Source organism: Canis lupus, chromosome 1, assembly GCF_048164855.1.
Source record: "Canis lupus baileyi chromosome 1, mCanLup2.hap1, whole genome shotgun sequence".
NCBI classification, from domain to species: Eukaryota; Metazoa; Chordata; class Mammalia; order Carnivora; family Canidae; genus Canis; species Canis lupus.
The window spans coordinates 70,100,495-70,118,821 of NC_132838.1; the positions used below are offsets into that span (position 1 = coordinate 70,100,495).

The 18,327-nt window shown below is 44.5% G+C and overlaps 1 protein-coding gene across 25 annotated transcripts in view; it reads right to left on the reverse strand.

Moving 5' to 3' along the window:
• Positions 1–18,327, reverse strand: part of EPB41L2 (erythrocyte membrane protein band 4.1 like 2) — a 193,570-nt gene that overhangs the window by 59,292 nt on the left and 115,951 nt on the right. For all 25 annotated transcript variants that reach the window (XR_012034572.1, XM_072833937.1, XM_072833939.1 and 22 more), the window contains one exon: positions 12,349–12,453. Coding sequence is in view for 24 of the 25 variants with exons in the window: in XM_072833937.1 (XP_072690038.1) it covers positions 12,349–12,453 (105 nt within the window). In the remaining variant the exon portion in view is untranslated. The remainder of the gene's footprint in view (positions 1–12,348; positions 12,454–18,327) is intronic.

Sequence of the window (18,327 nt, forward strand, 5' to 3'; positions counted from 1 at the left end):
GACCCACATGTGTACACACACACGCATGCACCCCACGTGAGATTACGGTGCAAAATTCCAATTCTTTCAAAGACTTGGCTACCCCACACACGGACTTTGGGATGGATGCTACATGGAGTCCAGCTTGGCTTCCACCAACTCAATGAACTGGGGCTCCCCTCGGGCTCCCTGGAGGCTCGGGTCTACATGAGGACCAACACGACCTCACAGGGTAGCTCTTTTCAACCATTCGTTCAAATGCTTCCTGGAGAGTAAGTGCAAACGCCAAGTACCTCACCCAGCACCTCTAAAAGATGATACATCGGCCTATCACCTTTGGGTATATATCCCTTCTCACATAGTTATATTACTTTCAAAGGTGATAGGCTACCTGTATTAGAGAAGTTAATCTTTATATGAACATTTCTACCCACAAAAAAGTCACCAAATCATTCACTCTATACTCATGGGCCACATGGAATAAAAAAATCAGACCCCTTGTCCTTAGAGACAACTGTCTGGATAATGCCCGCCCTTGAAGCTGTCCCACTGTAATGAAGAATCCTGCTGGAAGCAAAGGAACATGAGCAGCACAATCCCCTCTCATGAGAATAATCACTGATAACTAGTCCCTATGCTTTCATGTGCACAGTAATGTATTACCTGCTAAAAAAGACAGATTTACCCATGGCCCACTTGAAACAGCCTCCAGGGAGGTGGCCTGAGGGTCTCTACTTTGACAGTCCCAGGCAACTCATAATCGGGCAAGATGGGGATTTTCCTCAGTGCTTCCCAGACTTTAAGGTACAGGCAACAATGCAAAACTAAAAAGAACTAAAATCCAGATCAGAATTCAACAAAATTTATCTTGGCTCCTTAGAAATTAAAAGTATTTTGGCAGCTACGCTTAGGGGCAGGGACATTCATTCACTCAATTTGGTATCCTCCTCACCTTCCCCTTTTTACCCCCACTCTGTACCCAAAGTATGAACTCATCATGTACTTATTTTCTGAATGAACATCAGGTGAACCAAGGAATAAATAAAAATTGCAAGGGAATCCTATCACAGGTTGCAACAGAAGTAAATTAAAATGGGGTCCTAGAGTCCAGTGTTATTAAATCACCTTAGAACATGAAACTGGAAGACTTGAATCAGTTGGTGGGGGAAGATGATACATCTTTACTTTCACTAATCTCTAACTGAAATTTAGCATTAACCACCAGTTATGAACATAGGAGAAAAAATTCTGGTTAATATGAGCAGTACCGTTAGCTTTGTCACTCGTGGGAATCAAAAACAGTTCCCTATCCCATTACGGTTGATGCAGACCTTAAAGTATCTCTTAGGCTAACCAATATTTTGAAATCACCGTAGGGATTAGATGCTGGTGATCATCCCAAATTTAATGAATATTTTGGAAATGTTATTTACTGGCTTCCCTTATAAGCCCGTGTATAACTTTATTATACAGTTAAAACCCTATTCTGAGAACTCAGCAGCCTACAGAATTCACTAGGCTGCCAAAGGAATACATGACAGCAAAAAAGGTTCAAAACAAAACAAAAACCTGTCTTAGAAGGTTACAGAAATCCAAGGAGCAAAGCAAATATCTGTACGCATATTTCTTGTTGCACTGAAGTCCTTCTGTCCTCACCCCACTCCTGATCACTACACCAACCTGAGGGCAAAGCACTCTTGGTTTACCAAGTCTTCTCTACCACATTTAAAAAGGGTTAAAGAAAGAGGATTTTCAATTATCCTCTAACAACAAAAACATCTAGAAAAAGATGGAAGCCCTGATTACAAATGCTGGTGTTGGGAGAAACATCAGAGGCTGATGGTCTAAACATCTGCGCACGGTGGGAATGGTCTCCCTCCCCCTAAGTGCCTATGGCTGCGGGCACACGTCCAGAAGCATGAGCCACGCGGGGTCCCCGCTGCCTTGGCTCCTGTAATGCTCCAAACTTCTACAATGCTGTCACCTCACAAGAACATCTGATCCCCTACGTGAGTGCTTCTCAAACCCTGAGAAGGTTGGAGTCACCCGAAGATCTGGTCAAAACACGGACATCAACTCAGTAAGTAAGGATCCGGAGTCTTCCTTCCTAACAAGCTCCTAGGTGGGACCAATGCTGGGGGCCCCCGACCATCCTTTGCGTAGTACAGCTGTAGACTGCTTTTAAGACTTTTAAGGTCTTTTCCCGAAAGATGAAGGTTGAAAGACACTTTTCAAGACCTTTACCTGGCTTGCCAGGTAGATGCCCAGGCTTCCCTGGCTCCTGCAGGAGCCCTAGCAATCCCTGCCCTCCACGTTTCCCTTCTTTGGACTCTGCCCACCGCACTGAACAGCTGTACCCAATAATGCCAAGTCCCGCGGCCTCTCCTCCACCAAGGTGCTAACCACTTCCAGCTGACCGAGGAGCCACAGCAGCAGCCTACTAGTGGCCGAGAGTGTGGCTGCCTAGGCTGCGGGCCACCGAGAAGAGTGGACCTTGACACTGGCCCAGGAAACTCTCACCATATCTGCCTTGTTCCTTGCTCCCCCAAAACACCCATCTCACCTGCTTCCCTTTCAGCCTGGATGCTAGGAGCCCAGAGTTAGAGGTTTTCCAAAATGCTCAGCTGTGCCTCCCTTGCTCACGTTTGTCCATCTGGCCGGGTGAGAGACATTAGATCCATCCGACCCTGTATTACCAAATGTTAAAAGTATAAACTTGCCTAAAAGCTGCGAGTTCCCTTCAGAATTCACCGTGCTGAAGCAGATCCCTCCAAACCTTGGCCGCAATTAGGCCTAATGGAGCGCTGCCCTCGTGCTGGCGTTGGCAGAAAAGGGACAGGCTTTCTAGGTTACGGTGACACGTTCACTACGCGTCTGGGAGGGCGGGATTCTAATTTCCGCCTCTGGTATTAGAAGCTGCCACTGGACTGAATACAGAATTTCATTAAAGAATACTTTATATGTGACAAAGGATTTAATATTTGTGTTTTTAGTTCCAGTTTCTGGAGGGAAATGGTCGGACTATCAGACAAACATTTTAATCAGTTTTCATAAAGTTAGCTGTCGATATCAACGGCACTTCTAACAAGCTCCTCTTTCAATATGGCTTGAAGCAAAGGAACATTTAATCTCTGGGGCCAGGCGCCAAACTCTATTAACATCAAAAATTCAAGACAATATTTTTCCCTTTAAAGAGAGTCCAAACCCTTAATGATGGTTCCAGCTAGACATAAATACAAGAACTATATGGACTTGAAATTCCATATATAAACGAGTAACATGTTGCTCGATTCCACATATTTTTAACGGCATTTTCCACAGTAAAGTTTACATAAAACTCCTCAAGAGACATTAAGAAGTTCTGACACGAATAACGATACATTTTCATATGTAGAGCAAACTGAAAGGCTTCCAACTCAAGACCTCAACTATGAGACACAGCACTACACTAAAATCGAAGGAAAGTTTACATTTTCTCTCTATGGAAAATTTTCATACAAATAACTATGGCTTTATCTCACCTTCAATTTATATTACGTTGAAATGAGTCACTGAAATTTCTATAAATCCAGGTAATATTCAGCAGGAAAAGGGAAGCGGCTTAAATTCCTTTACCCTATAGTGTCCTATTGTTGAAACTGCATGGATTTCAAACGCAGTAAGACTGATGAACCAAAGTCGATACAATGGTAATATTATTCTTTGGAAAAATTAGGACACCATTCAAATCTAGATTAGAAAAAATAGGAGTTCTTTTGCCTACATGTCTTGAGGACTGATTTTTTTTTTTTTACATCAGCGAGAAGGAATAAAAAAAGATACAAAAGTTATGAAAGCAAATCAGATTATATGTGAAAAATACACTGCCAGTGACATGTGAGCCCTCATTTTCTGAAAAGTCAGGATTTCAGAAGGACACCCCAGTGTTCTAGGGTTAAAGCCTGGATAACAAAGCATGTGCCTAACCACATGTGCCTAACCACATGGGCCTTCTCATCTCCCATTTCACAAGAGAAACTACAAAGTAAAATAAGGAATTAGGAGTTCCTGATTTAACAGGTTTTTCTGTTTTTCTGTCAGCGAGGATCCTGTGTTGAATCCCTCCACATTGAACTTCATCCCAATTCTCTGCCTCAAGGACCTGAGCCTGCTGGGGACTCTGGCCATCCTTTGCACACTGAGCCGAGGCCCTGCCATCAGTTTCCACCTCTGCAGACTTCATCCCATTCTCAGATACAACACCCTCCCTCTCCTTTTAAATTTTCTACCCATTTATTCTCACCGCAGCAGCTCTTCAAGGCCTTCTTTGGACCTTCACCCCTCGGCCCCAGCTATTTCCTCCCGAACTATTAGTCCATTTCAGTTTATGTTCCCTCCCGTGTCCCCATGAGTAATCAGCTGGATTACCATCCTAGGAGCAGCTCTGGTTTTCTAGATCTTCTGTCCATCTTACCGTAACCACCAGGAGCACAGCCACCTGGGAACCCCCCATGACACCCCATTTCCCCAGTCTTCTCCCCAGGGAGCCGATGGTACCACCAACATATTCCGTGGCCATCATAACTGTATGATCTCCGGCCTCGGCTGGACTGGCTCAACGGCGATCCACATATTTGTCCTTAGCTGTCTGCGTCCCGGGGCCCCCTGCACATCCCCCTCCCGTTACTCTTGGCAGAGGGGTCTACCCTCGATTCCTCAGAGCTTTGAGGTGGCACTTGATGAAGACGGACTCCGAGCAGCCCCACTCCTGAACTCACTCCTGCAGACGAGGGATGAGCCGCCTGCTTCATTCCAGGCTCGTCCTCTTCTGGACTCTGGAGCCTTCCATCATCATCCCTTTCCTCCTCCTCGGGCATTCCCACAACCACAGTCGGAGTCCTTCCATCCAAGCAAGTCGACCAACCCTCCAGGTCCCTACTGCATGTGCTGCCCTGTCCTACGTGCTTCAGGTTCATGAGAGACTGCTTCAGGTTCAACTCATACACTAGAGTAAAATGTCACTTGACTTCCACAGTCACAGCAGCCACATTTCAACAGATTGACAGCCATCTGTGGTGAGCAGCTGCCATGCTGGATGGAGCAGTCTAGAACATCCGTCATCCATCACGAAAGGCTCTGGGGGACCATGCTGGTCTACATTCTTGTATCGTTCTCCCACCTGTCCTCCTCCTCACAGCCAGCTTTCTTTAAATAGTCTATACTCACTCTCATATTTTAAGATTCATTTGAGAGAGAGGATAAGCCATGGTGGGGCGGGCAGAGAGAGAGAGAGAGACTCAGGGCTCACCCCAGGACTCCAGGATCATGACCTGAGCCAAAGGCAGACACTCACCTGGCTGAGCCATGGGGCGCCTCATCCCACTCACATTCTGTGTGCTAACCTTCCCCAATCCCCAAACACAACGTACCCAACAGCCTCTAAGCATTTCCCACTTAGCACAATGGAAACGAGATCTCATGTCTGCCCACAACTCCAAACTACACTGCTTCCCCATGGACCCTGTGAACAGGTCTCCACCGAGCTCCAGCTCCCAAGCCCGCCATCACCCTCACACCCCAGAGATGATGGGCTACACGGTCCTCTACAGACACTCCCTACTCAGCATCTGTCTCCTGTCCTCACTTCTTATGTCGCCGCCTTAGTTTCCATCACCTCTGGACCGGACACCGGACCTTCCTGCCTCTCACCTCCGTCCCCGACGATCTCCCTCCACACCACAAACAGGGCCCTATTTCTGACATGAAAATCTGACCGTGGCACATTCTAAAAACCCTTTATGTCAGGATAAAAGTCTAGATGCCTTAGCGTGAGACACACAGCCTTCCAAAAACCGTTCTTTGCTTAGCTTCCCATGATCACCAGCATTCTCCACAGAGCCACCCTAAAGTAACCCATGACGTCAGATAAAACCCTGTGCCTGCTGAGAAAACACAGCTTCAAGACGAGTTCTCACTCCTCCACCCACCTTGCCCATTGCTCGCAGGTCCCTCCTGCACAGACCCTGGAGCCCACGTCCTTCAGCCCGTCAAACAGCTTGGAATTCCTTACACACCACCACTCTTCACACTGGAGCTATTCCTTTCTTCTGCACAGAACGTCCCCTTCCTGCCCACATCCAGATTATTGGTCATAAGTCTCAATTTCTACGATAGAATGTTAATATCAAACTGCTTCTATCATTTCTAAAATTTATAGATTGGCCTATATATACAACAATATAAACATTTCAAGCCCTTGTCAGCTAATAAAACAATAGATGTCCAGCTGATAGGGTACATTAAGTTGTGTCACTGAACTCAGATTACTAGAGCCCACATACGTGGGTAATATTAGCCTCACTGCCATGGTCAGAAGGTTTGTGTCTCCCTACAACCCCTACATGGAAATCTTAATTCCAATGTGATGCTATGAAGAGGTGGGTAACTGGGTCATGAGAGTGGAATGGTCATGATCGGGATCAGCACTCCCCACAGAAGAGGCTCCAGAGAACTCCGCTGTCCTTTCCACCACATGAGGACACTGCGAGAAGTCACGGTCCGTGAACCAGGAAGCAGAGCCTCACCAGATACCAAATTTGCTGGAGCCCTGATCCTGAACTTCCCAGCCTTCAAAAAGGTGATTTATTCTGATAACCCATCCAGTCTGATATGTTGTTCTAGCAACCCAAATGGACTAAGACACTGACCAAAAAGTCAATCTATTTTCTGTCCCAAAATGTGTGAGGGATGGGTCATCTCCCACCTACTTACACAGCCTGTAACATAACAGCCTTGAACATCCCCTACACAAACAGCAGCAGGGCTATTCCTAAACTGAGAAGAGTGGAATCACGGCATATTCAGTGAGCCTGGTTGGGTGGGTGAGTGCACATGTGGGTGCATGGGTCTCATGAGCGGTAAGTAAGACTGAGTAGGAGAAAAACAGGTTTCCTACTTGGAAATTCATCTCCCAGGTGATCTGGCAAGAAGGAAACAGCCCCTGGGGTGCCTGGGTGGCACAGTCCGTTAGATGTCGGACTCCTGGGTTTCAGCTCAGGTCGTCATCTCAGGTTTGTGAGATCAAAAGCCCCATGTCAGGCTCCTCACTGAGCTCAGAGTCTGCCTGAGATTCTCTCTCCCTCTGTCCCTCTCACTTATGCATGCTCTCGCTCCAAAATAAACCTTTTTAAAACAAGGGAGCAAGTTTTTTAGAGAAGCACCAGCATGGAATCTCACAGTCACTAGTGGCAGGTCAGGTCATCCCTTAAATTCACTGACACACAGAAACATCAACTAGAAAACTGCTACTGGGGACACAGCCCAGAATATCCTCCCCACAACCCATTTATGAAGTCCTACAGGATGTCTTTCAGAATCTGGTAAGATGGAAAGTCCTTCTACGGCAAGATGACCTTCTTCCATCCTTCCAGTCAGAACACCCATGAACACTGTACCCATTTTCATACCTTGCCTGACAAAGCTAAGAACTGCTGAGTTTTCTATTTTTTTCCTTCCTAGTTTACTTGGTTTTGAATCTTACCTTCCATGTTTACTGCCTCGGTGGCCTTGGGTGAATCATTTAACCTCTCTATACCTCAATTTTCTGTATTTATAAAGTGCGGTTAATAATACCAACGTTTCAGGGCTGTTCTGAAGACAAGACGAGGCGACGTGTGAAGTGCTGCAATAGTGCTGGTGCATTGTGAGAATCCCAGAATGATTAGCTATTAATAGTTAGGTCTATTTTATTTGGCTGTTTTTTTAAGTAGGCTCCATGCCCAGTACAGAGCCCAACACGGGACTCACAGACTCACGACCCTGAGATCAAGCCCTAACTTGAGATCAAGAGTCAGATGTTTAACTAAATGAGCTGCCCTGGAGCCTCTATTCAGGATATATATTTTTTTTATGATAAAAGCCACTTTGGAATCTTTTAAAATGAAGTTATAAATAAGCATGTCTAACTAGAAGCCTCAATATAAATAGGATATTCCCATCTAGAAATAAAACCACCCTACAGCACTCTGTATCGAGACAGAGTCCACCTGGAGTGCTAGCAGCCACTTTTTTTTTTTTTTTTTTTTTTTTTTTTTAAGAAAGAGGGATACACAGAGAGGAAGAGGAAGAGAGAAAATCTTAAGTAGGCTCCACGCCCAGTGCAGAGCCTGACGTGGGGCTCCATCTCATGAGCCAAAACGCTTAACTGAGCCAGATAGATGCCCATTCTTTAAAGCACATATAAAATTAATTTAGTTATTCTTCTAAAAGTTGTTATCTGACCTAAAGTCAACATGTCTTGAAAAATGACACGCATGATATACTCTGCCATCCCCCTAACTGGGCCCTCCCCAACTCACTAAAAGGCACCTCCAGCCAGCCTCCCAGGCCTTACTAGTGTTATGTCATCCCTCACACCCAATCATCACACTGATTCTTCCTCCTTCCTCAGCCAATCTTAAATTCTTTACTTGACTAGGGGCTTACCGTCATCACTATTTTTTAGTACACAGTTCAGCAATGCTAACCTTATTCACATTGTTGTGCAAGAGATTCTGAAACTCTTTCATCTTGCAAAATTGAAACTCTATACCCACAGAACAGCAGGCACCCCCTGCCCCTGCCGGCAGACATGGTTCTACTTTCCATTTCCACGAGCGTGACTATGGATACCTCATATAAGTGGATCACAGTGCTTGGCTTTTTGTGGCTTATTTCACTTAATGTCCTCTAGGTTCAACCATTTTAGAGCATGTGATAGACTTCCTAAGGCTCAATGATATTTCATTCACCACATTTTGTATATACCACGCTTTGTTTATCTAATTCATTCATCAGTGGACACTGGGCTACTTCCATTTCTTGGCTACCATGAATAATGCTGCAATGAACACAGGGGTGCAACCATCTCCTAAAGATCCTGCTCTCAGTTCTTTTGAATATATACCCAGAAGTGGGACTGCTGGATCATATAGTTCTATTTATAATTTTTTGAATATTTTCCTGTTTTGAGTGCTTATACTGTTTTCTGCAAGAGCTCCATCATTTAACATTACCACTACCAATGCACAAGGGTCCCAATATCTTGGTATCCTTGCTAACATTTCTTATTGTGTATTTCTGCTAATGGCCATCCTAATGGGTGTGAGATGGCACAAAGGCAGTATTTAATAAATATTTGATAATGTTTAACTAGATTGAGGTTACACAGACAAAAATGTATGATCTCTACCCTCAAGTTCCTAAAGGAACGGGGAAAAATGATGGACACAAATAAGGTTTGTGCTAAATTTCTAGATAGATAACAGATGGAAGAAACTGTCAACTCTCCTTGAGTGGGAGCAGGAGACAGGGTGGTGGAGAGCAGTCAAGCTAAATCTCCTAGAGTAGAATACTTAAGTAGGCATCAAATACCAAAAAAGTAGGATATCTTAAGTAGGCATCAAATACCAAAAAAAAAAAAAAAAAAAAAAAGGAGGGGGGAAGAGGACACGCCAAATGTAAAGAATAGTATATTCAAGCAGCAGCTATGGTATGGACCAACAAAGCTCTTATGAGGAGAGAACTTTGGTGTGGATTGAACCCAGACTCTATGTAGGAGGTTACTGAGAAATGAAATAAGAGAAATAGAGCCTTGTCAACCACCCCAAGAGGGTCAGGCTGGATCCACTCAATGGTGCTAAACCAGGGAGTGCCAAGATCAAACAGGCGCTCCTGAGATCTTAGTCTAGCAGCAGCGTGGTGTGTGACCATGGGGGCCGGGACCAGACGGTTCATCCACGTGGGAGGATGACAATATTGTCAAAGCAAGAGAGGACAGAGGTCAAACCTAAGTCCAAACCGTGGACCAAGAGAACTAGGAGAGGGATGTTAGTAGGTAGACGAAGAACAGACCTTTTTGACTGATAAGCAATGGAAGCATGTGGAAGGAGTGGAAGGACCCACTCTACAGGAGACGGATGAGGTTTAAGGGGAAGATGCCGGTTTGCTCTGAGACCACTGAGTGCAGTGTCCAGGAGGCAGTTAAAGAGGAGTCTGAGATTCAGGTCAAAGATATGGATTAGACACATATACTGGAAGTCATAAAAATAAAAACTAGGTGGATCCCACTATCTATATACCACTCTTTCTCATGTAAATCTAGGGTTGCAGAAATACCAGATGTCTTTATGTAGCATATCCTGTTTCTACTAACAGAACGTATTTTTCTACATGTTTTACAACATACTAGATGGCTTCCTTCTTTCACAAAGCTTTAGTGCTCTTATGACTCTCCCATATGTAATTGCAGAAAAAGTGGCTAATGATAGCCAAATTCCCACCACTTTCTTTTTAATAGCTTTTAGGACTAGCAGAAGGGCATATGGTTGGAAATATTATCAAAACCACCCTTAATGTCAAGTCTAAAAAAAGCACGTCGTTTATTTAGTCAAATATCTGATACGTTACTACGTCTGAGAAACGCATTCTAAACAGAATTCTAATGGAGAATACTACCATATTATTCTGCAGGCAGACATGCAATTTAATTGTCTTTCGTTTAAATGTGGAATTAAACCACAAATTAGGCATCAAGGCTTTAAAACTAAGCAAACTGAGAAAACTAAATTTATATGTAATTATCACCCTTAATACCCCGTATTTCATTACCAAGACATATAAACAATGACAGCATGTGGGCAAATAAACTTTCCCGCCTATGTTCATCCACTGACTGTTTTCTTCTGTTGACTGTGACGTACAGGTTAGAAACAGCAAGGCCACTTCCTTCACCGTGACTAGGGGCTCAGGCATCCCCAGAAAGAACATCTCGGCGAGGCTGTCCACAGCCACAAGCTAACAGACTTAAGAGGGCTTTGCTCCGGGATGCAACAGAATCAAACCTTTACTCTTCACTCCTCCACTCAGCCTTCTCCGCCAGTCACATCCCATTATTCAAAGTGCAGAAGAGGAATGGCCCTTTCTTAACAAGGAGGAAAGTGCTAGAGACTGACTGTATGTGTGTCCCCCCACCCCATTCATATGTTGAGACCCAATCCCCAGTGTGCCAATATTTGGGGGCCTCTGGGAGGTGATGAGGTCATGGAGGCAGATCCCTCATGAGTGGGAGCTGTACACGTATGGAGAAGCCTTGGAGAGCTCCCTGCCCTTCTGTTTGTGAGGACACAGAACGCATTATCTACGAGGGCCAGAAAGTGGGCCCTCCCCAGACGCTGAACCTGTTGGCATCTTAATCTTGGCCTTCTCAGCCTTCCCGTGTTATTTATGAAGAACTCCGACTATGGCACTTTGTTAGAAATGCCCAAACTGACCCCGACAGAAGGCTGCTGGTTACCTAGCTAATTGCCAGATTGGATTACTGTTGCCCCCCCGTGATTTATATAGGAGACTGAGAAGCCCTGCCAGTCCCTGGAATTAGCAGTAGGCATCAGAGCCTCCGAGGCTCCTGCTTAGTGTCTTGGGAAATTCCTGGGGCAGAACAATCTCAACACACTTGATGCCAGGCGGATTTGCACCGGGTGCCGGCCGGTCAATCTGCCGCCTGCGCCAGGCTGGGCCCCACCTCCTTTCCTGCCTCCCCGTAACCCGACAACAGGGCAAGGAACACATCACCCCACACAGCCACCAATCTGTCCAGCAAGGCAAGCGCTCTCCCAAGCCCCCAGACAAGTGCACATTGCTTCCAATATGCTTTCTTCCTTGCATTTTAGAATGTTTCACCACTTCAAAAAGAACCCTCCTATCCATGATCTGTTAGTCCCTCCTTTCCCCCAACACCTCTCTCAGCCCCTTGCCACTACTAATCTACTCCCTGTTTCCATTGATTTGTCCACTCTGGATATTTCAAATAAATAATCATATAAATATGGTTATTGGTGTCTGGGTTCTTTTACTTAGCATGTTTTCAAGATTTATCCATGTAGCATTTATCAATACTTACTCTTTTTTTAATTATTTTTTTAAATTATTTTATTTTTTCACCCAGTCCTCATCCTGCCAAGTGTCCCCCTCAGTTACCCCAACCACTTCCCTTTCCACCACCCCTTGTTCGTTTCCCAGAGTTAGGTGTCTCTCAATTCCTAGCATACAGGTGGATTCAAGAGCTAAAAAATTCAACATAGAAATTTTTAAATCCGTTCTTTCAGTCTCTAATAATTAACACAGAATCAGACATCCCTTCTGTCTGCATACGGTACTAGTGGGAAAACATACACACACAATGGCGGAAACTTTTAGGTGATTCTCTCTACATAGGTTTTTAATACTTACCTAATTTCAACAATAAATATAAAATATGTCAAATTATTTTAAGGGTAAATTTTATACTGCTTAAGGAAAAAAATAAAGTATTTTTCTAAGAGATACAAATAAAGTTGAAATCATTTCACTTACTTTCTGCTCAGGGCTTTCCTGAAATAAAAGTCCAAAGTAGTCCTTCTCTAGGAGATTGAGATGTTCACACACTTTGTCAAATAACACTTGTCCCTTAGCACGTTTCTGAGGGAAAAAAGAAATGGTATCCTTACTTTTCCAGCACTAAAGATTCCGTGAATATGGTAAATAAAGGACTTCACATCAGATAACATTATTTAGCATAATAGATTTGTTTCCCAATCTTTTATAATACAAGAGTGATTAACAACTTTTTCACTTTAGAATCCTCCTCCCCTGCCACAGACACAAAGCTTAAATTCTAAAACGAAAGCGTGATTAAACGCTCTCTGCTTTACTTCCTACTCTATAAAATATAAAAAGGACTCCAAAAGTAGGACGCTAAGGGTTCGTTTATTTTTAAGATGGTACAAAAATACGTCCGATCGCCTCCGCCGGCTCCTCAGGGCGGCTGACGTCCTCTCCACAAGCCGCGTGCTCCCCCGGGCCTGCTCTTCACTTATCCTAACACGATGTATCCCATCGGTTCTCAGGTTTGATTCTTGGAGACTAGAAAAAAATAATTTTTTTTCAATTCAGGCAAAGCTTCTTCTTGAGAACGACGGGACACTCCATCTTCAGAACAAGAGTTCAGGATACAAGGTGATGGAACTCGTAGAGTAAGGTCAACTGCCCCCGAGGATGTAACGTACCTTCTGCCTTAAACAATTCGCTGTATTTTGTATTTTAATTTAAGAAATTGCTCTCAAGCGAGATGTAAAGGCCTTTGACAGCCCCAGAAAAATTCGTTGTCAACCAGCGGCAAGGCGTCAAGCGGGGACTGGTGTCCACTCAGGATGCGCGGCCCCGGGCAGGCCCCTTCCCCGCGTGGAGGTGAGCCGCCCCGGGTCCCCCTCGGACGTCGGCATCCTCAGAACGATGCCCTCCCGCCACCACAGGGACACTCCGTCACCTTCCCCGCGTGGAAGTGAACGTCTCCCACGGGCGCATCCCGAACAACCCAACGAGGCATCAAGGACATCTCAGGGTCGAATCAGTAGGACCCCGACACGGGATCCTGAGACAGTCTCAGAGAAACTCAGTTCAAGCACTGGTTTCGCTCCCCGAACCTTTTCCTCCTCCCCTTGGTGGGAGCAGAGGTGGAAAACTCGTGTCTGAAAGACGTGCAAAGGAGAATCTGGAACTTCCACTGGCAAACCTTTAGTAGTAATGTTTCTTTAAAAAAAAAAAAAAAAAAAGAGGAGGAAAGGAATCACACCAAAGAGAGGAAGAAGGAAGAAGTGACATCATTTCAACATGACAAGCACTGCACCTTCACTATTATCACTGCAGATTCATAAATTAGGGACACTTAAAATAGACAGGTGTTTATAGGTCTGCATATTCAAAGTACGTGAAATAGGGGCACCTGGTGGCTAAGTGTCAGCCTTCGCTCAGCTCGGGTGGTGACCCCGCGGTCCTGGGACCCAGCCAAGCCTTGGGCTCCCTGCGCAGGGAGTGCCTCTCCCACTCCTACCCCCCACTCCCGCTCTCTCTCAAATAAATAAATATCTTTAAAAAAAAAAAAAAAAAAAAAAAGAAAGTACCTAATTCTACAGTAGTAAGGAAGAGTATTGGATTCTGGATCCCAAACACCAAAGTTCTACGTACATTCCCATTATTGACAAATTACATGACCAAGGACAATACACTTTCCTTCCATTTGCCTTAATTTGCACACCTGTGAAATGGGGGGTAACAGCATCCTCCACAGGGTGCGGTGGGTGCTGGACAGGCCGCTACACATGGAGAGCCTAGGACAGCGTGCGGGGCCTCGTGCTTACTTAATGTGGGTGCCCGCCGTGAGGGTCTGGAGAGTCTCGAACACGAAGAGGGACTAAGTGCACTTACACAAGATTTTGGCTTAAGCTTTTAAAATGGAAGGTTCTGTATTTCATTATTTGGTCTGCATGCAATTATTAACCTATATAATTAAAACTTTGAATTCAGAGGTATTTTAAATTAACTTTATGAGGAGAAGGGAACTCAAAACATAACAGCTGGCTTTCTTAAATGTACAGTAAAATCTATGGTCTCTTTTTTTTATAGGAACCTGGAGTTGATGTGAAGATATATGGTTGCAAATAGCAGCATTTTTTTTTTTTTAGGAGAGTGAGCGGGTGCCCATATCGGGGTGAGGGAGGGGTGCAGAGACAGGGGCAGAGGGGACCCCCAGCTCAGCACAGAGCCCCTGACACAGGGCTCCTTCTCATGACCCAGAGATCATGACCTGAGCAGAAATCAGGAGTAGGATGCTCAACTGACTGTGCCACCCAGATGCCCCAAAGAATATCCTGGAGATAATCAATAATTCAAGATAGAAGTAGTGAATTCTCTGCATTAATTTCAACATTATTCACTTCTGAATGTCTAGTGGGTAGAAAACCGCCCATCAAAATAAGTGGTCAAAAAATACTGACTGAATCAACTGAAAAAAAGTACTATGGTGTACTATATGCAACATTCCTATTTTTAATGAGGTGACACTAACCTACTCAGCTCCTAGTGAAGGACCATAGCTATGACGTCAGCACCCACTTTGTAATTAGCAACTTTCCTTTTCTGAGATAACAAAGTGAGCCATCAACTACAGCCCCCGCCGCATCCATCTACTTGGACATCATACCGATGCATTTACAATGAGGTATAAATGACTTGCAGGGGACAGTTTATCTCCTATACAGCAGAGATTATCATCTTATTTAGAAAGACACTAAAAACTCAACAGAAGCTAACATAAGAAGTTGACCTTTAATCAGATAAAGCTCCCAAACTTATCATTTCTAAAAAGGTCTGGCTGTATGTGACCACTACTTTCAAATGAGTGAAACCACCTAGCTGTAGACATCAGGAAGAAATGCAACAGACTCAAAAGGAGAGTCCTACTATTTGGTGATAACACTATTTGAAGTTAGAGTAAAAAGGATGTTTAAGACAACCCACGTCCGTGAACACATACTTCAGTTCAAAGAAAACACGTATTCAACACTGGTTATAGTAAAATTTTATTAATAAATCATACTTTCTCACTGGTATCTGTTTCAAAAATGGAAACATGCTCTCATGGACAGAATTCCCCTAAAGGATTGAGAGAAAAATCTGCAGAAAGCTCAGCACCACGATGAGGCATTGCTGCGCTGGGCAGCACAGGGGCATCCACGCAGGGGCTGGGGTCAGAGCCAGGCCCTGCCTCGTTCAGCTTCCTGTAGGCACTTTCCTACTAGACAAGTGCGACGACAGGCAAACCACTTAGTCTCCCTAACTGTCCAAGGAAATCCCAAGTCTCTCACAGCTCACTGGGAGGGTCAAATTAACCCGAGACAGGACACGTCAAGGTGCCAAAGCAAGTGCCTCCATCAGCCCGCCGAGTCCCGTTGGGGGCTGCTCTTTCACGAGCCCACAGCCAACACCAGAGGACCTTCTAGAGGCTTTGAAGATGCTCAGACCTTGCTTCTCTGCTATTCTCTCCTTCCCCTCTCCAGGCACAGATACTTTAAATGCTTGATTAGATCTTAACTGCACGCAGTTATTACTTATGCTTCTATTCAGCATCTCCACCCTCAATGAACTCAAAGTCTGGCTGGAAGACAAAAAAGCAACAATACCGTGGGACACGGACTGAAAGATGCACGTACAAAGTGCTATGGCAACACCAAGAACAGAGGAGTAACAGGGTCTGAGAGAAACCACAGCTCCACCAAGACTGTGGCATCTGAAATGAATCTTAAAGGAAATTACCTCTGTTAAGGCAGAGAAAGAGCATTTTCAGAAGAACTTACTTTTCCATTCGGATGTTTATAGAGTCCAACAGAGCCGATTTCTCTGCAAAAGCTACTGGAGAATATGGTAAGGTGAAAAAGTAAGCTGTCCATAATGGACAAGCCGTACGCTATGACTGCCAGTCCTGCCGCTCCCCTCTCGCAGGACTGCCAGGGCTTGCTAGGCTAAGAAGCTCAACACGTACTGACCCAGCATCTGACGTGTATTGGTTCCTCTGGGAAGACATCGTGAAAACAATGATAAATAAGATACAGATGGTCTTGGAAAATTCACAAACGACAGAAAATAAAAAGGAAGTCCCTCCAAGGGAAAACAAAGTCCTATGAACCTGCTGCCCTAGAAGTAACTGGCTACCTGGTCCAACTGGTCCAAAGATGACTAACCAAGGGCCTATGAGATAGCTGCACGCAACAGGTCCACGCGAAGACAGCACCTGCTCCGGGGGGGGGGGGGGGGTGTTACCACGTACAATCCCATCTTCCTCCAGCACCTTTAATACACGATGCACACGCACGCACACACAGCCGGACACAGGGGGCTATAAACACAGAGGTGAAGAAGAGGGAAAAGGCAGTACGCAAAAGCCGAGGTTTCAGGAGGCAGAGCAACACACACCCACCAGACCCACGAGACGTTCCATTTGCACACCCACGTCCCCAAAAAGGGAGTAATGGGAGATAAAAACTCTGCTTAACTACTATGCATCAAACTTCCTACTTGCACGTGAAATGTCCTGAGACGTTCTATGGCGAAAAAACCTTGTTTCCCATCATTCAACCTCATGTTTCCCCAAAATTATTTGGCTAAATAAAGCACTATTTTATTTTAATACAACACTTACTAACTTAACTCCACATCAGAATGACTGTTCTACAGACCATATCTCAAGAAATGAGGGATAAAAAATTACCATGATTTGGCCCTCAAGCAGATTTGGAGACTGGCATTAACAGTTTTAATTAATATGATTTTTTCAAAAACATTTTATTCATTTAATTGAGAGAGAGAGAGAGAGAGGGAGAGAGAACACAAGCAGGGGGAGCAGCGGGCTCCCCCCTAGGCAGGGAGTCGAATGTGGGGGGCTCCATCCCACGCCCTGGGATCATGACCGGAGCCAAAGGCACATGCTTAATGGACTGAGCTTCCCAGGTGCCCCATTATGATTTATTATACACACACACAGAGTTCATCCACTATCTTTTTTTTTTGGAATTCCACTATCTTTTTGATTCAAAAATGCCAAAAAAGAGAATTTAGTTTAAACTGAATCAGAAAAAAAAAAAAAAAACTGAATCAGAATTGGATGTGTCCAATCTTCTGGCTGGAGCCAAGGATTCCTGGACATAAAATCCCAACAAATATAACCAAAAAATCCAAACACACAAGGAAACCAATCACTGTTATTGAGTATTAGACACTATCGAAATCAGATCTTCAGAGACTGCAGATAATGGAATTATCAAGTACAGAACACAAAGTCAGTATGTTTTACTTGTTTAAAGAAATAAATATCAAGAAATAATTATAAAAAGAAGACTCTGAAAAGAACCAAATAGACGATCTATAAACAACACCTGTAAAAATAAATCCAAACGGACAGTTTGACGCAGACAGAAAACCAGTGACCAGCAAGATGGATCTGAAAAGACTACCCGAAACACAGCAAAGAATGATGGAAAGTGTGAAAGAACTTCAGACATGGAAGACAGAATGAGGAGTCTACACAGACTTCATCAGAAATGTCACTGAAGGGGCACCTGGCAGGCCCAGTCAGTAAAGCAGGAGACCCCTGATTCTCAGGGTTGTGAGTTCAAGCCCCATACTGGATGCAGACTTTACTTTAAAATAAACCCTGTAGGGGCCTGGACGGCTCAGTCGGGTAGGCGTCTGCCTTCCATCAGTCAGATCCCAGGGTCCTGGGCTCAAGCCCCATTGACAGGGAGCCTGCTTCTTCCTCTCCCCTGTCCCTCCCCTCTACCCCCTGCTCATGCTCTCTCTATTGCACTCCCTCAAATTAATAAAATCTTTAAAATAAAATCTTTAAAAAATAACTAATTGAAAACAATACAGAGAATAAATGAGAGGCAACATTAAAAGACAGAATAATGGGAGCATTTGGTTAAGCATCCTTGCAGGGGAGCCCAATGCAGGACTTGATCC